Source organism: Dermacentor silvarum, chromosome 8 (assembly GCF_013339745.2).
Source record: "Dermacentor silvarum isolate Dsil-2018 chromosome 8, BIME_Dsil_1.4, whole genome shotgun sequence".
NCBI lineage: Eukaryota > Metazoa > Arthropoda > Arachnida > Ixodida > Ixodidae > Dermacentor > Dermacentor silvarum.
This window is the reverse complement of record NC_051161.1, coordinates 116,748,174-116,772,768: the sequence shown is the minus strand read 5'-3', so window position 1 is coordinate 116,772,768 and position 24,595 is coordinate 116,748,174. Positions and strand designations below refer to the sequence as shown.

General features: G+C 47.6%; 1 protein-coding gene across 2 annotated transcripts in view; it reads left to right on the top strand.

Moving 5' to 3' along the window:
- Nucleotides 1–17,424, top strand: part of LOC119462363 (piwi-like protein 1) — a 55,492-nt gene extending 38,068 nt beyond the window's left edge. For both annotated transcript variants that reach the window (XM_037723706.2, XM_049671809.1), the window contains exon 7: nucleotides 16,444–17,424. In XM_037723706.2, the coding sequence (XP_037579634.1) occupies nucleotides 16,444–16,899 (456 nt within the window). In that variant the 3' untranslated portion in view covers nucleotides 16,900–17,424. The remainder of the gene's footprint in view (nucleotides 1–16,443) is intronic.
- The last annotated feature ends 7,171 nt before the right edge of the window (nucleotides 17,425–24,595 follow it).

The following is a 24,595-nucleotide window of genomic DNA, read 5'->3' as shown; positions in this document are numbered from 1 at the left end:
GCGCTCACTCGCACTCACCTCCACTCACACTCACAGACACTCACTCGCACTCGCACTCATCTCCACTCGCACCCACAGGCACTCACTCGCACTCGCACTCACCTGCACTCACGATCACTGGTACTCACTCGCACTCGCACTCACCTGCACTCACACTCACTGGCACTCACTCGCACTGGCACTCACTCGCACTGGCACTCATCTCCACTCGCACTCACAGGCACTCACTCGCACTCACCTGCACTCACGCTCACTGGCGCTCACTCGCACTCGCACTCACCTGCACTCACAATCTCTAGCACTCACTCACACTCGCACTCACCTGCACTCACACTCACTGGCACTCACTCGCACTCGCACTCACCTGCACTCACACTCACTGGCGCTCACTCGCACTCGCACTCACCTGCACTCACAATCACTAGCACTCACTCGCACTCACCTGCACTCACACTCACTGGTTCTCGCTCGCACTCGCATTCATTTACACTCACATTCACTGGCACTCACTCGCACTCACCTGCACTCACACTCACTGGTTCTCGCTCGCACTCGCATTCATTTACACTCACATTCACTGGCACTCACTCGCACTCGCACTCATCTCCACTCGCACTCACAGGCACTCACTCGCACTCGCACTCACCTGCACTCACGCTCACTGGCACTCACTCGCACTCGCACTCACCTGCACTCACAATCACTGGCGCTCACTCGCACTCGCACTCACCTGCACTCACAATCACTAGCACTCACTCGCACTCACCTGCACTCACACTCACTGGTTCTCGCTCGCACTCGCATTCATTTACACTCACATTCACTGGCACTCACTCGCACTCACCTGCACTCACACTCACTGGTTCTCGCTCGCACTCGCACTCATCTCCACTCGCACCCACAGGCACTCACTCGCACTCGCACTCACCTGCACTCACCATCACTGGTACTCACTCGCACTCGCACTCACCTGCACTCACACTCACTGGCACTCACTCGCACTGGCACTCACTCGCACTGGCACTCATCTCCACTCGCACTCACAGGCACTCACTCGCACTCACCTGCACTCACACTCACTGGCGCTCACTCGCACTCGCACTCACCTGCACTCACAATCTCTAGCACTCACTCACACTCGCACTCACCTGCACTCACACTCACTGGCACTCACTCGCACTCGCACTCACCTGCACTCACACTCACTGGCGCTCACTCGCACTCGCACTCACCTGCACTCACAATCACTAGCACTCACTCGCACTCACCTGCACTCACACTCACTGGTTCTCGCTCGCACTCGCATTCATTTACACTCACATTCACTGGCACTCACTCGCACTCGCACTCATCTCCACTCGCACTCACAGGCACTCACTCGCACTCGCACTCACCTGCACTCACGCTCACTGGCACTCACTCGCACTCGCACTCACCTGCACTCACAATCACTGGCGCTCACTCGCACTCGCACTCACCTGCACTCACAATCACCAGCACTCACTCGCACTCACATGCACTCACACTCACTGGTTCTCGCTCGCACTCGCATTCATTTACACTCACATTCACTGGCACTCACTCGCACTCACCTGCACTCACACTCACAGGCACTCACCTGCACTCACACTCACTTGCACTCGCTCGCATTCGCACTCACTTACACTCACATTCACTGGCACTCACTCGCACTCGCCCCTTTGAAATGAGTGCGAGTGTGAGTGAGTCCACTCATGAGTCACTGTGCCGATCTATACTGCTCACAATTCGTGTATATTAATAACGAAGCTTCCAATTTAGCACCTGTTGCATGGGTAGTGCGCCAAGGCAGTGTTTTGGACCCAGCTTTATTTTTTATATACATAAAAGATTTGCCTTCCCGATTACATGGTAACATCCGCCTATTCGCTGACTATTGTATTTCGTACCGCGAAATTAATCACAGTGATAATCACCATATACAAAATTCTGCCTTTTCATTGGTGTCAGGAGTGACAGATGACTCTAAATGCCGAAAAATCTGTAACGCTAACAGTAAGAAAGAAACAGATATCTGAGTTTACTTACATTATTAATGACAGACCTCTCACTTGTGCATTTCAGCGTAAATATTTAGGTGTCACTTTAACATACGCTCTCCGATGGGAAAGCCATGTTAACAAAATAACCTCAAGTGGAAATCAATGTACATGCTGAGCACTAAACCGACTCTTCTTTCTGAGAAGACACCTTCGTCTTGCGGCCCCAGGTAAAATTTGCCGGCCTGCAAAATGCTTGTTCGAACAGTGCTGGAGCACGCCAATATTGTTTGGTTTCCGTACACAATATAACTAGTTGCAAGAATGGAAGGACTGCAGAAGAAGGCAATAAGGATATGTTTTAATAAATACAAATTAACGGATTCATTGACTAAATTATTAAAGAGAGCTGGTTTATTAACACTGCAAAGTAGAGCAAAACTAGCATCACTAAAGTTTTCGTTTCAATTTATTCATGGTGACATAAACATTGACGTCTGCCCCAAACTCTCTCTGTCCATCTCTCTGTCATTGACAATTGACGTGTGCATGCTTGCCACCCATGCTCGCTAAGCTCCCCTTCGGTCGGATTGAGCCAAGAGAGCGGGAAATAGAGGGAGAGATTGACTGTCCGTATACTTAGTCAACCACTTAACGCCGAAACAAACACAAAAGGGAGAACAGGGCGGTATCTATCATTGCATCTTCGCTTTTTCTCCATGTATGCAAGCGTGCGTGTCTGTTACTCTGTGCTACCTTGGCTAGTCCCTCTTCCACTCTGTCTGTTTATATAAGGAGCCTGTACGTGTACGTTTAAGAGGGAAGCAGGAAGAAAATGAGGAGCCATTCCACCCTCTGAAGGACGATGACCAGCGAGGCTGTAGCAAGTCACACGGTAATAAACGTCTTCACTCAGTGGAAGTCGTGGCAAAACTTGCAGGGCATGATTTGGATATGTCTGCCATCAGCTCTCCAGCCCATATATATCCCCTGGTGTATTAACGAAAATGTCGCAGTTTCGCCCGAAAGGCGAAGCTTCGATTGCGATAGCAAATTAGTAAAGATCTATACGAAGCAAGGATAGTAGTTTAATGGGCCGTATAAACTTGTACACATTCGCCTACTAACCAAATAGACAAGCACGGTGTCACGCGCGAACAGGTAAACATGAACGCATCTCGCTCGATGACCGCGGAAACTCGCTGTCAGAACTCTGGAGTAAGGAGGCGCAGCTATAGCCGTGAGCGAATTGACCTTCGTGCCGCCTCTCGCTTCAAAGCGAACTAAACGTCGAAAACACGGCGCATACGAAGTAACCGGCTCTAGTTGAACATTGTTCACGTCGCAAATCGCTTTGAAGAGGAGGCGCGCGCGCGCGCCCTTTTTCCACGTCGCAGATCGCTTTCGATATACGACACCCACGCGGCTGCCGCCGGAGCAAGACGACCCTCCCCCCCCCCCTCCCCAATGCCTGACGCGCGACAGAAGCAGCGCGCTTCCGCCCCGCCTTTTCCCTCGGGCGCGCGAGATTGAGCAGCAAGTGTCGGCTGACGCTCGCAAGCTGGCACACGCACACGCAGCGTACCGCCGGCACGCTGCGACGATTTTACCGTGTTTGGACTTTATACGGAACCTCACAACGACGTCCACGACCACGGCAGTTCTCTTGGAGTGTCCATATAATTTCTATCGCAATATAATATATCCGCTTATCTAATTATGCATTGTCTCACTCATGCCTGATCCTTGGATTATTACGACCTTAGTGAGTGGTTTCTATCTTGGCGTGCACAATCTGCAGGTGCGATAAGTCATCACCGCTAGTGAGCTTGTACACACAACGTTCCTCCATTTTTCCGCAAGCAAGGTGAACCGATATCACCTCTGCTTATCGTTCAAGCACTCACCACGTTCACACTCACTTCCACTCACAACCACTCACTCATGTTCACACTCACCTGCACTCACACTTACGTTCACACTCACCTCTACACACCCAGAAGCACTCACCCCATTCACACTCACAGCACTCAGTCACGTTAACACTCAGCTCCACTCAGCACTCAGTCACGTTCACACTCATCTCCACTCACACTCACAAGCACTCACCACGTTCACACTCACTTCCACTCACACTCATTGACTCTCACCTCCACTCACACTCACTGGCACTCACCTCCACTCACTCACACTCATTGGCACTCACTCACACTCACCGGCACTCACTCACACTCACACTCACTAGCACTCACACTCACTAGCACTCACTCTCACTCACTTCCACTAACACTCACTCTCACTCACTTCCACTAACACTCACTGGCACTCACTCTCACTCCCACTCGCACTCACTGGCACTCACGCGCACTCGCACTCACTTCCACTCACAGTCACTGACACTCACTCGCACTCGCACTCACTTCCAGTCGCACTCACTGGCACTCACTCGCACTCGCACTCACCTGCACTCACACTCACTGGCACTCACTCGCACTCGCACTCACCTGCACTCACACTCAGTGGCACTCACTCGCACTCGCACTAATGCCTCTGAAATGAGTGCGAGTGAGTGTGAGTGAATGCACTCATGAGTGAGTGCGCAGACCTATGCATACGTAAGGGACAGATTTAATTTTGAAACAATTTAATTTCGAAGATACGCAAGCGGCAATGGCGGGCGAATGCTGCTAACCACGCCGCCGAGCAAACTCGAGACATCAAACGCAAGCTGCAACGGCGGACTGCGGGCGCACCGTCAGTGACGTCGTTCTCTCCGTCGCAGCCGAACATGTGTGTAACCTCGTAACTGAGGAATACTTTAATGAACCCTCCGGATTAACCCAGTGATAAACATCGGTGCCGCACGTTTCACCTTCGCTGGTTAACCATCTTCACGGTGTGGAAGGCCCGACCAATTCTTTATTGGACACCATTACGAACGTTCGCCAACGAGGCCGACTTGCCTTCTTGTTGCACTCGACTGTATCTGTGTTCAGTTTTTTTTTCAGTTTTTCGCATGTATACTTCGGCATTCCACCTGCGGAGATAATAAAGTAAGGATTAATTATGGCTATCAATGTTACGAAATGATGCGTTTTCTAAAGAATAATAAATACCCCTAGGAAATGATATAGTAAATCTTAGCAACCTGAAAAAAAAATTGCTATAATATTTTTCTGCATTAAACTGCGAGTGTTCCTGGCGCGCATTTTTGAGTTTCTTTAAGTATCACTTATGCACATATTAACAGCTGTGGTATATCATAGTTTATTGTGTGTCTAATTATATATGTATATATATATATATATGTATATATATTATGAGAGAAATGGTCACGCGTGTAACAACAAATGTGCTATCCTTTCATAGGCGTATCTACCGTGGGGGCAGGGGGGGCACATGCCCCCCCCCAACCCCCCCCCCCACTGTCAAAAGGGGGGGGGGGCAGAGTATGCCATTTTCCCCCCACTTCTGAAAGTGGGCACTTTCGGCTGCACGCCGGAAAGTCCAACAAAACTGCAGCTGAAGCTAAATTTTCTTGATAGAGTGACCACGTAAGTAATGCTTTTCTTTTTTACGTATCCCCTGCTTGGGCAGCGAGGGTTGCCTTTTGTGTCTCCTCGTGAGGCGCTGTATCGGGCGCCACGCGCGAATCGCCATAGACGCTCTCACATTGTGGAGAAGGCCTGGCACTGGACAGCTCCCGCAGTTTAAAGTTGCCGTTTGTGCTACTTGCACCATGCCCAGTTTTTGGGACAGCCTAAGCGTATTAGGACAGCCTTATGAGGTTAACAGCCTTAGGACAGCCTAAGGAGGTTAACAAAGAAGCTCGAGAACAAGCTAAGGACCGCAAAAAGAGCGATGGAACGAAAAATGTTAGGTCTGAGACGGGAAGAGAGCGGTGTGGATCAGAAAACAAACGAGGACAGCCGATATTTTAGTTGAAATTAAGTGGAAAAAGTGGAGCTGGACAGGCCATGTAATGCGTAGGATGGATAACTGGTGGACCATTAGATTTACAGAATGGATACCAAGTGAAGGGGAGCGTAGTCGAGGACGGCAGAAAACTAGGTGGGGTGAAGAAATTTGGAAATTTGCAGGCGCAAGTTGGAATCAGCTAGCGCAAGATAGGGGTAATTGGAGATCGCAGGGAGAGGCCTTCGTCCTGCAGTGGATATAAATATAGGCTGCTGCTGCTGCTGCTAATGATGATGATGAAGCGTATTTGAAAACGCAATCGGCTTGCTATATTTAACCTGCGGGCGAGAGAATGGAGAGGTCCGGATAAAGTATTATCAGGCATGTCCAACCATTGGTGTGGCTTTTACGGCACGAAATCGTTGGATTATCTGTTGGAATCTCCGTCCAGAGATATTCTACATAGCGCTGCAGTCTCAGAATATTATCACCATTATAAATCTAATTAAACCACTTCCAAGTCCAACTGCCGAATTTCATTTTGTAATCACGACTTATCGTAGATATTTTCGTGAAAATGACCGTTGAACTTGCAGAGCCGTTTCAATTCCAGTAGAACACTAAACTGAAGCTTTTCCAAAGGCATGTTTCACTTCTGATTTTTTCAATTTCGTGTTCAGGCCGTTTCTAAATATGAGCTACACTATTATTACTCGTTTCGCGGCAGGAGCAAGAGCAGCAGATATTTTATAATTTGAAGAAATGAAAGCCACTTTTTGGCGACGTGTACCGAAAACTTGAACTGTGTAGGTTGCTTATGTGCTCGAAGAACCTTAGAGAATACTCGCTTTCTCCAAATTTTTATACAAGGCATTTAGTTGTTTCCCGCTGGTATCCTCGGTAAACTATGTGTGGCACGGTGTTTTTACTTATTCGAAGTATATATATAAAGAAATGGTCCGAGTGACGAGCGATATATGTTTATGCTGTGTAGGTTCATTACAGCCTTTGTAGAAAGTTATTTATTGAAGTGTTCTAGGGTGTCATACTGCCGCTAGTCGAAATGTTTCCCAGACTCTTAGGCCAACTGCACGAGATCCGGACTTGAAATTCCGTGACAACAGGGAGCATTTTAAGCGCAATGCATTGCGAAGCCTTCACTTTCCTGCTGAAATTCAAGTATTGCCGATAATTACTAATCCCGCGTTTTCCAAATGCGTTTTCGTGCACAAAACGAGATTCGTAGTTTTTCTCTGGTGTACTCGGTGAGCTAAACCAGGCATCTTGTTTATATCTGGGAAAATTAAGGGCATGGTATGGGCAATATCTAGATAAGGCCGAAAGTTGGGCTAGTTGGTAACGAGCATAAAAAGGCATGATTACCACAGTGAAAAGGCAGGGGCAAGAGAAAGAACACGGGACCACGCAGTAGATATGCAGACAATGTTCAGTGTAGACAATGTAGATATGTACATGGTGTATGTATATATGTAGTAGATGTAGTAGATATGTTTGTAGAGATGTAGACAGTGTAGATATGCAGACAATGTGTAGATAACGTTCCAAGTGAGTTGGTTAAATTCGAGTTTTCCAATAGAATAGACGGTTGCGCTGTCATAGTTACAACTACAACTGAAGTCAAATTTTCCGAATATAGGGGGAACAATACGCCAAGTTTATGTGTGATGGTAAATGCATGTTGAAGTGCTAGAGCGTGTGATATGGTCTCTTTCAGCTATGCTTCCCAGTGTCCCGATATAGCTGTTGGTTACAACAGATTTATATTTCATGGAAATTAAAGAGGGTCATAGTAATTGCGACAACATTTCTACGTTCCTGACCTTGCATATAATTGCCGAGCCATCGTTCTCCCCCCCCCCCCCCCCACCTCTCTTATTTTTCATACGTCATAAGGCGCTTCTACTTAGTTTCAGCGATGTCCTCGGTGAACTAAACAAGACGCTTGATTTATATTTGGCGACAATAAAGGGCGCGGCTTGTGCAATATGTAAGTAAACTTGAAAGACAGGGGACTAATTAGGATATTTGCAGTAAATTACGCAAGCAAGCGATCCGGAGCTTTATGAATGTGTTTTGCGAACAAAGCAGAATTTATCCCGCTGCCCTGAGAGAACTGTTAACTCAATCGATATCAAATCTAGAGAAATTTGAGAGGGCAGGGGGGATGAGCAGGGAGGGAGTAAACAATGGTAAACGGTATGGCGAAGTAACGTATGTTAATGAAATACTGGCTTTTTAAAAATTTTCCAACAAGAAGTGCTCGGTAACTTGTTTAGCTATGCGATAAAATTCAGGAAACCAAAACTTTTATAGAAACTATTCGAAAGAAACAGCTTCGCTGGAAACTTGTTTGTAATTCAAGGTCGCACACATCTGCTGCCTTTTTTCTTGCGAATATTGCGAGTCCTTTATGTTGATTGTACTTCGTTGTGTATAACCTCGACAATAATATTATCTTAACTAGCAATACATGTGTGTTGTATGCAGACTTAGCACACAATTCTTTGTTTAATTAGCAACGTCGTCTGTAACAAGTGTGCATTTTCTGACGTGCGCTACGCTGCTGCTACTGGGCGAGATCAGGAACTTTTGGGCACTCACTGACTTTTGTCCCTGTATCATATGTGGATTTTATAGAGTCTCGATAAATAAATGCAAATTCAAACAATTGTTGGGCCTGCAGGGTTCCCCATGTGTGATTCATAAATAGGCTTATGTCTTTTAAATATAAAAAGTACTGACAGATGCATTTCCCAGCTTTTTGACTTATTGTAAAAGTAATGCGATAAACCCGTATTTATATATATATATATATATATATATATAAAGAGGCAGATAGAGTCAGATCGTTTGCGGCTTGCCCGCCCACTCGAGAGTAGTTGGTACGTGACTGCATCCTTTTACGGGTTCCAGCCCGTGGTCCGGCAGAAATATTTTCTCCGGGTTTAGCGTTTTCTCGTCATTGACATTGACTATATATATATATATATATATATATATATATATATATACGTGCCCTTGAAATTCAAAATGCCATGCGTTGCAAGTCCACTGCATAGTTATATGGGGGATAGTCAAGCATTGTTGCCTTTCTCCCTATTCCCAAGTTGTGGAAACTGCCACACTTGAACAAACTTCAACTCGAAATTCAACCACATAGAGAGGCTAGCACAGGGGAAATGCAGAATATAATAAGGAAAAGGGAAACGAAAGACAGCATACTGCGATTAAGTGTTGGAGCTGAACCTACACTTTCCACATTACAGGCTCGTCACACTAGATTCCATCATATTACACGTTCGACATTTGAAGCTGCCGTCGCAGGTCACTACATGTGACATGGTAACGAAGAACCACTGTTTTCATTTCCCAGCTCTCATGTAATGTTCCTCTGGGACCCTTTTGCTAATAATAAATAATTAGTGTGTAGTGGTCTATAATTAGGCTACTGCGGCGGTCGTCCTTGTCTGTATTCATTGTTATTTGTGCACGTGCTCAATAGCATCTAGACCTAGCTGGCAGTGTTGTACTGCAGTCACACGCTCGATCATTTGAAGTTGCATTTTAAGTTGCAGGTTTTTCGTATGTGCTCAAAGGGCCCCTCACTAGGCCTCATTGGAAATGTCTGTTTATAAATTGGAGGGTGTAAAGCGCTCTCTAGGGAGAATTTTACGGCAATAACTGTTTATTTACATTGGTCATTTGCAAGAGCAGATGGAAAAAATTTAAATGTCGCATCGCCATACAGTCAGTAGTTGAGCTTCACTTCTTAACGTCACACTCTCGCCTTCTGCAACGACTAGCGTTCACATGGAGCATTTCTTTTTTGCCTCGTCCCATACTGCAGTATCATAACCTCGTCACATCGATGTCACGAGCACCACTTCCTTTATTTTTTTTCACTCTCTTCCACACTTTTCTGCGCGGTTCATTCCCACTACATTTGATCTTGGCCAAAAGGCCGAGAAGCGATGCGGTACATTCCCAGTCTTGGTATTGGAGAACTCTGTATTCGATGATTTACCGATGTCACATATCATAATCAATGACGTTATAGGCACTTTATTTTGCGTAGAGGCATTTTTGCGTGTGACCTTGACTCATTTCCTGGCAGCGGGTCTTCCTCGAGAAGGGTGCGTGTGCTTCTGTTTAATATTTCAGCTGTTTTTACGACGTGCAGCCGTTTTATACTTTGCACGCACCCCACGTAATTTATGTGCTGTGCTTTTGTGTTTGCAATGGCCTTATCTGGTGACGGACTCATTAAAACAAATAAAATTAATATAACTTTTGCTTTTTCGGTAACATGTACGGAATTTAGCTATTTACTAGCCATTTCTAAAATACTTCCTAATTGTTATCTTCATTCCAGCACTGAGTAGGGCCATAGGTGAATGCTGCTTCATTTTTTGCTGTTAAACTATGCTGGTCCACTTTGTACCCTAGGCATATGAGGAATATTCACTTACACATTATTACACTTTCTCGGTTTGCTGATGAACATTGCAGTACAGACAACCCAGTGCTTTTCAGAGAATAAAGGAAAACAGCTCGTCATGAATTAGAAACGCGCTCCTGAAGAATTGGCAACATTGTGCCGCTTTTCGGGCTATAAACAGCGTTACGAAATGCTTTATTTCTTATTTGTACAAGTACAGTAAAACCTTGCCGATACAATCCCCTTACGTACGATTTCCTTGCATCGATGTTCCTGATCAAGAACACCAAACAATTACCCGATGCTGTGGCGCTCCTTTACTGATCCGCACGCTCCCGGAGAATACAATCTTTCGGCACCGACATTCTGTACATCCTGACACTGTGATTGTCTCACATCTTCCAGCCATACATACATTTCCCAAGTAAAGAAAAGATTGTCGCAGTTTCACCCGAAAGGCGAAGCATCAGTTGCTATAGAAAATTAGTAGAGAGCTATACTGCAGTGTTTGGGACTGTTCGGCACTTTCGCTAGTGCGCAGTGATGCGGAAGAAAGACAGAGAGTCGTTTTGGAGCATTTATAAAATCAAAAAGAATCTGTAAAATATGTATATACAGAGAGTTGATAATCTGCGTAACGGCAGTCAGTGTGTCCACACACACACACGAGTATAAACGGGCTGGGACAGTCCCGTGTTTCGAGGCTCACGCTTCTGTCGACACGACACTGCGGGTTCACGCGTGCTCGACCCGACTGTGACGACGACACGTTCGGGCCCCGTCCAGCACGGTTCTCGGGCTCGGGACGCTCAGGAGCAGCAACGGCAGCCGCCAGGGAACGCCTTGTCCAGCAGCACGGCCTCGGTGTCCAGCTCGTACGCCACTCGCAATCCACGTGCGGCGGTCGCATGTGAGGACCGCGTAGACCACAGCAACATCTGTGCCAGACGAACGCTGCTCGGCACAGCTTAGGTGCGGCAGCTCAGGGACCGGCGGCCCTCGGGTCAGCCAGCGTCTCGAGCACTGGCAGCAGGAGCCCTGGTTCCTCGGACGCCCTCGTCCACGCTCGGCTACGCGATCCTCCGCACCCTGCCACGGACGTCTCGCCTGGCAGGACCTCTGGCCTCGTCCACCCCAGGAGCTCGGAACTGCTGCCCGTTAATCCACTCTTAGTTCTTTGCCTGACAAGCCAAGCTCCTTGCCTATCGGAATGAACTTCTCCCAGTCCATTTACGACCACTGCACACAAGCGAAGTGCGGCTCTTAAATATGTGAATAGAGCTTAGTCCTTGTCGCGGACGCCAGAAATTGTAGTGTTTGGGATTATTCGGCCCTTTCGCTAGTGCGCAGTGATGCGGAAGAAAGACAGAGTCGTTTTGGAGCATTTATAAAATGAAAAAGAAATTTTAAAATATGTATATACAAATAGTTGATAATCTGCATAACGGCAGTCAGTGTGTCCACACACGCACAGCACACGAGTATAAACAGGTTGTGACAGTCCCGTGTTTCGAGGCTCACTCTTCCCGTCGTCCAAGGCACTGCGGATTCACCTGTGCTCGAGCCGACTGCGACGACAACACGTTCAGGCCCCGTCCAGCACGGTTCTCGGGCTCGGCACACTCAGGAGCAGCAACGGCAGCAGCCAGGGAACGCCTTGTCCAGCACGACCTCGGTGCCCAGCTCGTACGCCACTCGCAATCCACGTGCGGCGGTCGCATGTGAGGACCGCGTAGACCACAGCAACATCTGTGCCAGACGAACGCTGCTAGGCACAGCTCAGGTGCAGCAGCTCAGGGACCGGCGGCACTCGGCTCAGCCAGCGTCTCGAGCACTGGCAGCTGGAACCCTGGTTCCTCGGACGCCCTCGTCCACGCTCGGCTCCGCGATCCTCCGCACCTTGTCACGGACGTCTCGCCTGGCAGGACCTCTCGCCTCGTTCACCCCAGGATCTCGGAACTGCTGCCAGCCTGGTTCGAACACTGCGAGCTTGCTTGCTTGCTTGCTTGCTTCCTCTGCCATGGCGCATACTTGCCTCGTGCCGCCGTGCTCGTGCACCCGTTCACTTTTTCCTCCCGGAGCGTGGGTGGCCGCTCCGATCTTCTAGCGGTACCTCGCGGCCCTTACACATAACATATACGGAGTAAGGATAGTAGTTTTATCAGCTGTATAAACTTGGGAGATGCAGCAGCACCACTAACTGTTGTCGACGCCGTCGGCGTTTTGTCCGCGTTCGCAGCGAACGGGCGTGGCGTTGGTGACTGTTGCCGGTGCCTCTGGGGGCGGCTCGGAGGTTTTCGACGAGATCAGAATGCGACGCTAGTCGAGCAGCATCGGAAATCTTACCTACCTTCTCGGCTCGCAACGTTTTTATATAAACACGCATTTGCTGCCGCAACTAAACGTCGCCTCCCCTCCCTCCCTCCCGTCCCCCCATGGCATTTTGCGCCATGGAAGAAGTCGCGTTTGCTCTCTATATATGGTGATTGTAACGGAGGAAAGAGACGCAGCCCTTCAGGTGGTGGTGGTGAAAACTTTTATTGAACAAAAAGAGAGAGGGTGAAGCCCGTGAGCTCCATGAAACTAGGTGTCGTCCTTAGTCCGGGACGTCATTGGTCGAAGCCGCCACGCGAGCCCGTTGGACCAGAGCTCGTTGTTTCTCTAGTCCGGAGCTATTGAGCACGGTCGCCTCCCAGTCAGGGAGCACGGCGCAGAACGCGCGTTTGGTCTCCGACGTGCGTTCGCTCCCTGTGATGATAAGTGGTTCGTGAGGGAAAGGGAAAGGTTGGCGCTATCTTCTGCAGCCCTTGAGGGAGCACGGCTCAGCGCCAATTCTCCTCCCCGTGAAGGCGCGCGTCCCTCGCGCCTTTTCACTCGCACATACAGCGTCCGGGGCGCGGCGACGAGCTGGCGCTGAGCCGTGCTCCCTCAAGGGCTGCAGAAGATAGCGCCAACCTTTCCCTTTCCCTCAAGAACCACTTACCCCCCCCCCCCCCCGGCGACGATTTCATCGCCGTAGACGTCATACGAAACATCACAGCGACGGCGACGCCGACGACAGAAATCCGCTTTGGAGGGTCCATATAATTGCTATCGCAATAAAACAAAACATAAAAAATTACTCCATCTCCCGCTAAAGGGAACCATGTGTGGATGCGAAGCAGCGGGGATATGGTTAGTTTGAGCGGGAGATGGTTTCGCGGTAGCGGCTCGAGCGCTCATCGTGGCGCTGCACAAGAGAAAGAATGAGGCGTGCACGATCCGTCATTTTCATACTGCGGAACTACTGCATACTGCATACTCCCCAGCTCAGTATGCAGCTGTCGCACCACCTGTCGAGCGCGCCGTTCCGGATTCCTAGAGGAGAGAAAGGGGGAGCGTAGGAGAGGAGAGAGAGGGGGAGGGGACACGCATGCGCTGTGGGGGTGTGGGACGCGGGACAACAGACAGAGCCGCCGGCAAGAAATGCTTCGCACTTAAAAAGGCCCGAGGACCACGTGATCGAGAACGGTAGCTGCCCGCCGCAGCAGCTTCTCCGCAATACTTGCCAACCTGTGTGAGATGAAAACGCTGGCGCATACTTGGTTTCCTATTCCAGTGCCAGCAAATCTTCCTGGTCTCGCACTCCATGATTCCGCTGTCTCCACCAGCCCTGTTGTGATAAGCATCTTGACCTCTCGGTTTCACAGCACGTGGGGCATAATGCCTTTGGAAGCGCACTGGACATCTTTAATAGGCGCTAACTGAAGCGCATCGGTGTTCCCGGCTGTAAGCGGCGCAAAGTCAGCGTCATTTTTCGTTCTGGCTGCATCGTAGCCGTCGTATTCTGGCGGCACCTACCAGCTCGATTTCGTTTAGGTTTCCCTTAACACCTTGCAAAGGAAAACCCCGGCGTTGGGTCACTCGGGCCACACTAGCTCGACGGGTGTGAGCGTTTTGTGCTGCAATGATTTGCGCCAAGCGGACATGTCAGAACTTCCTACCAAAATGCACCGCTCGAAGAAGCTGCTGACCTAGGACGAATTCAAGCAGTGCAAACGTAAACTTGCCGAAGCCGCAAAGAAAAGACCGTGCGCGTCTCGGGATGCTTGGGCTCCACCAGCCCTGGAGGTGTCTTGTGTTGCAACTATTTGCGTCCCCTTGCGTAATTGTCAACTACATAAAGTTGAGTCTTTGAAATTTTTATTGGCTTTGGATCGTACATTTTCTCGTTTCATACATCTTTTCATGGGCTTTTCCCAGAACGTGTGATCGAGGTTCTACTGTATGTTACATTCGCATATTCGTTTTCTATTTTGAGTTTGATGTCCCATCTTTGTCCAATGCTGACTCTCGTACAAGCTAAATGAACCACATGTTTTTCTCTAGTCTCATTTATCAGCAACCACCATGGCTTATGGTAACCCAAGATGTCTAGCTGAGACAAAGCCAAGTGTTTGATAGTAAGCTATGATATGATGTATTTCACGAAAGGCCGCCTTCGTTTCCCTTTTTCCCTGTTGAGCCATCACGACTTCCCCCCTCCTCCACATCCACAGGTGCAGGTGGGAGATCGACCAGATCTGGCCCCGCTTACTGCAGTCGAAGTTAAATATGACAAAGTAATCAAATATGAAATGTTTCTGACCGATATCAGTGTGGAAGAAAAGTGAAATCACGATTTAACGAACTTCAGGGGACCGCGGCAAATTGCTCGTCATTGTGGAAGGTCATTATAGTGACATATCCAAAATTAACGATTTAACACAACTTTATCAGTTGCCACCATATGGGCTATCCCCAAAAACGTCGCTGTTGCTATTTTGGTAACATTCGGCTGCCACAGACCACCACAACACCCTATATACAATGCCGTGCGCGAAAGGGTCGCTAACGACGAGAAAACCACCGAAGAAGCTAATGTCGTAATGTTTATTTTGGTTTGTTTGTTATTCACATTCCTTGCCGTGGGCATCGCAAATGTATCGCTCGAGGCACACACCTGAACTATTCCAAAGTGCAAGCGCGTGTAAGCGACACCGTCCTGAAAGTGCGACCGTGTGGCATCCCCGCGAGCACGGAGATTACATTTCACCGCCCGTATAGCTGGTACGGCCGCAGAAAGAAGCGCGGAAGAAATAAGAACCATGCACAGAAAGGAGGGAAAAAGAAGGAAGAAACACGCCTGCGTCGCTAGGCAACAGTTGCCTGAGCGAAGCATCTGCAACCTCTGATGCTTCGCCCGCCTCCGATTTAAAAAAGAAAAAGAAAATATTTTCCCAGCGTTCTTTCCTCCAGCACCGTCTCTGGTTTTCTGAACCCATGCATCATGGTTGTCCACTTTCTGCGCGCTGTTGTGAGTTAGCCTACATTTCCGGCTCCGATAAAGGTACACAGAAATCTAAGAATCCCCAGAGTTCTAAATAGTTCGTAGTACTAAGGCGTTGTTAACGTGACACGGAAACTGAATAGCGATCGTTATTCTGATAACTTCTGTATTCGGAAACTCGTAGTACTGAAATATTTTTACATTGAAACTATAAGCAGTCAGCAGGGGATTTCCTAAAAGTTGATTATTCTGAAAAGTTCGTTAATGTGGCGTTCGTAAACGAGGTTTCACTGTACCCTAAATGTTGGTAACAATTATTGCATAAAACAAAAGTGCTTTCTTGTCAAAAGTGACTTTGTTATATTGACACCATGTTCAGATTGGTATGGAGCACTGCCCATACCCTCCCTCCCCTTTCGTGCAGACCGGTATAGTACTAGTGCGTTGAAGACTTGAAGCAATTTTTTAAGTCACCTGTGGTGATTGCTACATTCTTTGAAGGAACACCTGGTATAGGACAAAGGGGCACGTTACCACAATTTTTTCTGAAAAAAATTGTTTATTATTTTCACTATTTCAGATACATGCTTCTAAGAAATATTTGATATAACAGAGCTATTTTCGTGTAAGAAGTTACCGTTATTGTAACAACCAATGTTGCAGCTTGGGAGGGACCAATGCGCCCCTTTCCTGCCCTTTCTTTCCTACATCATGTAGTCCTCTCCCTCCTTTGCACGCAGGTGCGGGAGTGGGAAATTGACCAGATTATCAGCTCGCTGAACGCGCTCTTCCCGGGCGTAGATCACAAGCTGGCCTTCGTGGTGGTGACCAAGCGCATCACCACGCGCTTCTTCTCGCACATGCCAAGCGGCGGCTACGGCAACCCGCCGCCCGGCACCGTGGTCGACACAGAGGTGACGCGCCCCGAGCGATACGACTACTTCCTGGTGTCGCAGAGCGTCCGCCAAGGCACCGTGGCCCCGACGCACTACAACGTCATCTACGACACGACGGGCCTAAAGCCGGACCACATGCAGCGGCTGTCGTACAAGCTGACCCACCTATACTTCAACTGGCCCGGCACCATCCGCGTGCCTGCACCCTGCCAGTACGCTCACAAGCTGGCCTTCCTGGCAGGCCAGTCGCTGCACAGTGAGCACAGCCCCCGCTTGGCATCCACCCTGTTCTATCTGTAGTTGGCTTTGACGAACCCATGAGACAGGGCTGTGTCGAGATGCATGGACGGACTTGCAACAAGAAAGTTCAACCTCGTGTCAGGCTACGCCATCCGTCCTGGAGGACTTATTATTTTACACAAGCACTCTTTCAGTTTGATTCCGTATATCCAATAAGTATCCATCGTTAAATATATTACTTCTTGCATAAATGATTGCTTTCTCTACGTAGCGTTATTTCATCATGTCTACCTGTGCAAGAAAAAAGTATGTAATGAAAAACAAAACAAAAATTGTTTCTGATCCATATGTATATATCACAAGGGATAATGAAATGTATCTGTAAATGTGCTGTTTGTCAATTGTTCTTGATTGATGCGATATTTCGGAACTGCATAAATGTGAAATCGTATATAGGTCTGCATTCATGCACGATGCCTTTCCTTTTAAATCATTGCAGGGGTCTCCCCTACGCATTCGACTATTTTCTCTACTAATTACCATTCACTTTTGTTGTATTTCAACTTTCTATCAATAAATTTTGTTTTCGCCTGTGGGTTTTTGTCTCCTGCTCACGTAGGCACGTGCCCACGTGTGCCCTGCACACCTGAGCAACATGCCGTCAACAAATAACATAAGAATAGCTTCGGAAGAAAAGTTATTCTCAAACAACTCTATTTCACTGTCCTAGTAATTCTTCCATTCCTCCTACAGCACTTCTGCCACTTTGGGCTCATTTTTGTGCTATCCCATGTAATTGACATCACAAAGTTTATGAGTACCCGTGTCCTTTTCTGTTTTGTCCTACACTGCTGTTGCTGAGCCTTTTTCAGGTGTCTTCCTCAGTCCAGAAATCTATGATGCAAAAAAGCAGGTTTGTCTCAAGACCTTCCACGTCTTTCTTTATTGCGAAAGTGAGGATTGTGGTGCTCTAAGTCAGCATAATTGTTTCGTACCGACATTTTCCAAGCCGCTGTTGTTTCCTAACTTCGTGGCTTCAGAAAGTTGGTTCAATAATCTTAACTAATAATGCAATTAAGCAGCATACAAAAAATAGTGACTTGCGCCATATAAGCAACATAGGTTTGGTCGCGTTAGAATGCACCGACATAATTTAAAACTCTGGCAAAACTCTGACTAAAGTTAGCTGGGACACCCTGTATATGCATTTGCTCTTCACTTGATAGCACCAGAGGTAGCACTGAGGTGTAGCACTGAAGACTTGCCTCTACGTGTGCTTGCTAGATGGCCTAAACACTCTTTCAAATTTTTGCAGCTTGTAATGAAACATATATCAGGACAAGTAAGCTACCATGTTAAAGACATACAAAATTTTTTTGTGACATGAAAGTGATATGTACACAAAATATGCAACTACAACACTGTATCCGGATCATAAAAACAAACATAATGAGGAGAACTATATACATTATTGCAGGAATTGGTATGAAGAGGCTGCTCAATGAAATCACGCATGTACATTCTACATTAAATGTATCAAGCATTTCAAGTGAAATTAGCGACAGCTTGTGTCAGACCATATTAAATTCCGTTCACTCGCCCTTCCTGTGCTAGCAGTGTGATTGCTTGCATTTCTTAAGGGATTCGGAAAACACCCTTTAAAGCAGATGAGGGAAGATGTCCCAATGTATGTTCATGTGTTCTCCCGCACATTCACCAGTGGCCGCTATGTTGATACCAGTGGACTGAATGAGAACGATCAGTTGGCACATTGCAAGGGAGCAAGAATAATTAAGCCTTCTATGCGCTTAAAGTATTATCACGTTTTAGGTCACCTGCCAACTTCTCACTACCGTTCAAGATACCATATTCAGTTACCATGCATTCGTCCGATACTTCTGCGGTTATTGGTACACTCTTGCCCTGTAATTGTATTTTGTGCTTAGACCTACCCGCAGGGACGAATTTATGCAACTAATCATGCACGAATCCATTACGCACTGCCATGGTTAAAATGGCTGTGTAAATAACCCATCACATGGACCCTAAGCAGCAAATGCTATGTACTTTTACCCTTCAACTTACTTAGTGCGCTGATATGCCTAAATAGAGGCTCCTCTTTTTTGTCTGATGTACGCTAGGAAAGTTTGTTGCACAAGGATCAAGAACCGCGGCATGCCGTGTTGCGCGAAGTGCACGAAGAGCGCACAAATCGAAAGAACCTTGCGAGCACTTCTCTAGCACTGTGCGTACACTGGCACACGCACGAACTCGGCAGACGGCCAACTAAATGCCACGAAGACCGCGCAGCGTAGAGTCCGACACCAGCCACAAACTGCAAATAGTCGTGACTACCTGGAGCAACAGGATATTTTACGCCAAGGGGATTCACGATACAGATATGCAGTATCCACTAGCGAGTTATGCAGCGTATATGCGGTATCCATTCGCGAACTAGAAAAACAGTAAGAAGAAGGAAGCTACGATAAGCAGCGCAATATATCGCAACCATGCCGAGGTGCCAAAGAAAATCGAATTTACCCGTCTCACATTGGAAACAAAGTTCCTCTAAAGACCATGAAATACTAATAACGTAAGATAAAACGGGCCAAAACACAATCGAGAGAACCTGAATCGCAAGCGGTAACAGCACGGTGTGGTGCGCAATATCCTATGGGTGCGCTGTAGCACAAGGCAAGCGAATAGGACGGGCACTAGACCTCATCTCATGCGCTACCGTACCCGTAATGACTCATTAACAAAAACCCTGTACGTCAGTTCTCTTGTCTGCAGCATTCTTGCGAAACAGGAAACAGAAATACCGCGATCACAGCTGTGTAGAGGATATAGGCAAAGTGAGCAGAGACAGCAATTCCCGCCTTTCTTCGCATCCTGCCAAACTTAATAGTTTCACTCCTGACGGCGGATCCCGATGCCAGGCACACAAAAGCAACATTTCTTCTGACCGTCATCCTCATACTGAGCTTAACGCCTTAATTACAACAACACTGAAAACGCTCCTCACATAGCGACATGAGAATCAGATTTCAGAGCAAATTAGTGCCCTCTACTCGGCGCTCTTTAATGCAAAACTAAGCTGCTCAACAAATTATTACCATACAAACAAATCACTGCACACGCAGTGTCGAATAAAACAGCACAACGCTGCAGTACTTGCATGACTGTAAAGAAAATCACCAGGACATTCGTCACACCTGTTTGTCTTGCCGCGCGATGAGGAAAAGGACGAAAGAAAAGCAGTCGAACTCGTGATGGGAAAATCCAAGCTACCTTTATGAAAACTAAAACCAAACTACATTTATGGAAACTACAAAAGCAAACTACAACCACACAGAACCTTACGCCACAGGACACGACATACCTACAAGGCTAGAACAGCTAGGGTCCACTGCGAATCGCGTCGCGCCAGACGCCGCCTCCTCTTCCGTTGTTCTTTTTGGCGCACTGGCTAGTTTGTTCGACGCAACTCTGTCTCAACCTCGAGCGTTGACCTGGAAGTTGCCACGGTGCCTTTCGCAGGCCTTTCATTGCCACACCCCCCTCGCCCCTGTGTTTGGGACGCCGTCACTGCCGCATGTGTTGCAGCGTCTTAAGAGACGATCGGCACTTCTCAGCAGGCGCGATCGCACCACGATATGCGCCCCAGCGTGGCGAGCCCTTACCGTTTCACTTCGAGCAATATTAAAGCGCATGTATTTCTATGTCCGGCTATTTTTATGCTTGATCAGATGTCGGCGGTTGGTCGTCGGACTGTTGATATATGCAAGGACAACGATAGTTCGTTCGCTCTCACTAATTATATTTCCCTCGCATCTCTCTCATTCTTTCGTTCGCTCGCTCGTTCGGGCTATTCGCTTGTACTGACGATCACCGACGATGGTTTCCGTACATTCTTTTCTACACAGTATCATTCGCCGCAAAACTTTCTGCGGAGCACCGTTCCTAGTAACGGCTGTACCGATGTATTCCTCCGGTTGCAACGAAAGTGATGGTCGCTCATTAACTCGATACTGTTATTTATGCGTAATATGAGTGAAGCCTAATAAAATCAGCGCATAAATAATGCTTCCAAAATGGTAGAGGAGAAAAATTTTAACATTATCGGTAAAATACGTCTCAGTTTGTAAGAAACTGTGAAAACAAAACGCGAGAAAAAGTAAACAGAAATCAATTATAGTCAGGCAGTGCGGTCAGGCAGCGCTCTCAGTGCGTAGCAGCTCTTCGAATTTTGCTGCGTTTCCTTCACTAGCAACATACGATGACAAGTGGTTCCATTCGACGATAGGGCGTGGTATGAATGAATTTGCAAAACGATGAGAGCGACATATTGGTCATTTAACTTTGCACTGGTGATCGAGGCGAGGAAAAATGGCTGCAAGGCACTGAAAGATATCGTCAGAAAGGATTGATGATAAAGTTTATGAAAAAGCGAAAACTATTGATGATGTGGATGCGCTGCAAGGATCAGCACTAACACCTGCACGATAGGCTGACTGGCAGCGCGGCTCTGAGGTCGATGTGGAGCCGTTGTCCGTGACACGAAGAACGGCTTCAGTGTTACTGCACTCGCGCTGCCTTTCTTCGTGGTATAAAACACTCACCGTTGCGGTGTCAACTTCATTTTCTATCATTCCTCTCTTCTGACGAGAGGTCAACACCACAAAAGGCTTCGTTTTCCTAGAGAAACTCATGCTAATACAATGCGAATACAGCAGCAACTGACACAACGAGTGCCACTCGATAAATGACGAATTATCCCGCCTAAAACGGCGCCGTCGAAAACCCCGTACGCTAGGTAATTGAACAGACACGGATAGCCTTATGAAAATGTTTTCAAAACGTATTCATCCCTCGTTTTTATGCTGTCTGCGACATTTTTAAAGCGTTGATTGTGGTCAAAAATCTGTTCTGGATGTTGAATCCATTAATACGACGTTTTGAAGACTTTGTGGGCTACCTGGGTGTGCGGTGACACAAAACAACGTGCACAACTGTTGTCCACGGCAGCGGCGTTTTGCCCGCGTTCGCACCGAATACGCGCAGCGTTGGTGACGTGCTTATGAAGAACGGGCCAACCTTTGCCGTACACCCTATGGTCCCTGTGGTCGCAAAATAAATAAAAACCACCGGATCATATACATTTCTCATTCTTTAATAGTTCAAATAACCAATTACACCATCACATCTTAATTGTCACATTTGGAAATACATAATTCCCACCCTAGTACAGCTTCGCTGGTCCTCAATCTCCACCCCAGTGAAGGGCTGACAGTATCTTTAGGATTCGGCAGCCCTGCGTTTCTGTCAGCTGCCTCCATAAATATACTGCCGAAAACGCTCACAAAAGAGAGCGAGAATGAACGTTTATGGAGAGGATGGCTCAGTCGCCTACGCACGGGTGAAAATGAGTGGTGGGAATCATAAAATGATGCATGCCGGTCAATGGTCAAGCTGGCCTCGCGCAGAAACTGCCATAAAGAAAAGCTCAGAAAAGAGCGGTCGCGTTCCAAGAGCGTTGACGCAACGCGGAGTGGCGCAAAACGAGACTTCCGGTAATCTTTGTCGGAAGTTTGCAAACCGATATACAGGTAGAATTTCAACATCTGCTGTGGTATAGTACATATTCAATCTGACATTGTTTTATTACACTCTGCAATGTTCGTTTAAGCGATATAGAGGCGACCGACACTGCCGACACTAGAAGAAAAGTCAGGGAGTGATCTACTTTTCTGGAACGTTTTGTTAAAGGGATGAGTGAGTGGAATAACTTTATTTCGGTCCAGAGAAGACGCAGGGGAGACCCCGCAAGGCATATGTAAACTGATAGCGTAGCTTCCATAGAAGCCCACATGTCAAGAAAACGGCCGCTCGTTGCAACCGTCTCCATCTACGTATCCGGGGGACAACTAACATCAAGCAAAAAATAAAAAAGTTAAAAGTGACGTGACAACCGGCAATGGCAGTGACGTCAACATCTTATGCTGCTTGGCGCGAATGTTTGAATTTTTTCAGTGTCCGGCATTTCGGCCGCTACGCCAGCAGCTATTTTTCTTTTGAGGCCCAGGCGAGCTTGCGACTTATCTCAGCTGAAGCGCCAGCGCGCCATTAAACTATAGGAGTGGCGTATGTCTTGATGCGAACATAATTAGGCTGTTATTGACGGCAGTTGTTCCAGTAGGTTCTTTGGGAAGGTGACCGAATAGGACGGAAATAAATCGCAGTGCCACAGAGGTTTCAAAAGCAACTTCACTTTTATTCATCTGGAATAACGCAACCAATCTAATTGACCAAACAAACTTGTTTCAGTGGACGAAAATTACTATGGCGGAAAAGTACTACACAGTCGCAATGTACAGCAACATAAGCGAAACCTTTTCACAGAATCATTCACAATTCCGGGCCACACCATCTATTCATATCCAACAGTTATCAGGCAAGACAAAATTGCCCCACGTTATCATTTAGAAAACATTTGACTTAGTAATTTTGCTTCCCGTCGGACGCTCACAGCCTGCGTTACGGAGAGTAAATGAACATACCGCGACATTTCTTCGCGGAGCGTTCCGCATTTATCGTCACGGCGAGACACAACGCGTCGGATGCCGCGGCCGTGAATTTTCACGATAACCAAAAAACCTGCACTCACACCTTTCGCCAATTAAAGCCGTGCGTCACGCAAGATTTGAAGTGAAGCGCCCGCCACACACTGAACGAAGACGCAAGGTAAAAAAAAGGGAAAACTTGCATGAAACCGCCGCGTTCAAGTGAACAATGCCATTCCGCACGACATAATAGCTTGTTTTGCAGTCTTGTCAAGTCTTGCGCCAGAATCACTGCTTGGTAGGGGTCACCAAGAACGAACTAATAAATTGAGAAATAGCTACAATATTAACATTTGTTCTTCTAGTACAGCAAAAATATTCGAAACGGAATATTTACTCGTATGAGAGTATTCTGATTTAAAATTGTCTAAAATATTTTTTTTCAGCTAGGTTTCCTGGTTTCAGTGTTTGTCCCCCCTCACCTAGTCGCGCTTCAATCGTGCACCGCTAACTGATATCTCTGGCGATAGGTTTTGGCACGCTTTTCGTTACAAGCTTCGCGACCTATTTAGACGGACTTTGGACCCCGCGCCAACCGGCTAATCCCACGTAGGGACCGCCAAGCCATAGTCTCCTATATATATAGAAATATAGGAGGCTAAGGCCAAGCTGAGCTTGACGGCCCGATCGTGGGTACTCTGGACGGCCAGGGTTTGGTCGTTGAGCTTGGGGCTGCCCAAAAGCACAGCCTACCTATCCTCGCTGAAGGCGGAGCCAATGGCTTCACACTACCACAACACATGGTTCAATGTTGCCGTTAGTACACAGGCAGGCCAGGCCGCACTGGGATACCTTTCAGGGTATGTAGCGTGAAGAACCGCAAGGTTTGGATACGCACGGGCTTGTAAAGGTCGAAGGGTCACCGCCCGCGCCCAGCATAAGGCAGGGTGCGGGAGGGGGTATACCCGTCTTGACAGATAGTAATGTTTGGTAATCTCATTATACGTGAGCAATGGTTCCCCGCGGGGCAGGGGGACTGCGACGGGGCGCGGTCAGTGAGTCCTCGCGAGGCCTCGCGCACGCTCTCGTTAGGGTTAGAGGGAGGGGTGGGAGAAATTTGCTGCTGTTGTCTTCTTACGTGTTGCGTGGCTGGGCATTCCCATAAGGCGCGCACATTATTTGTGCATGCTTCG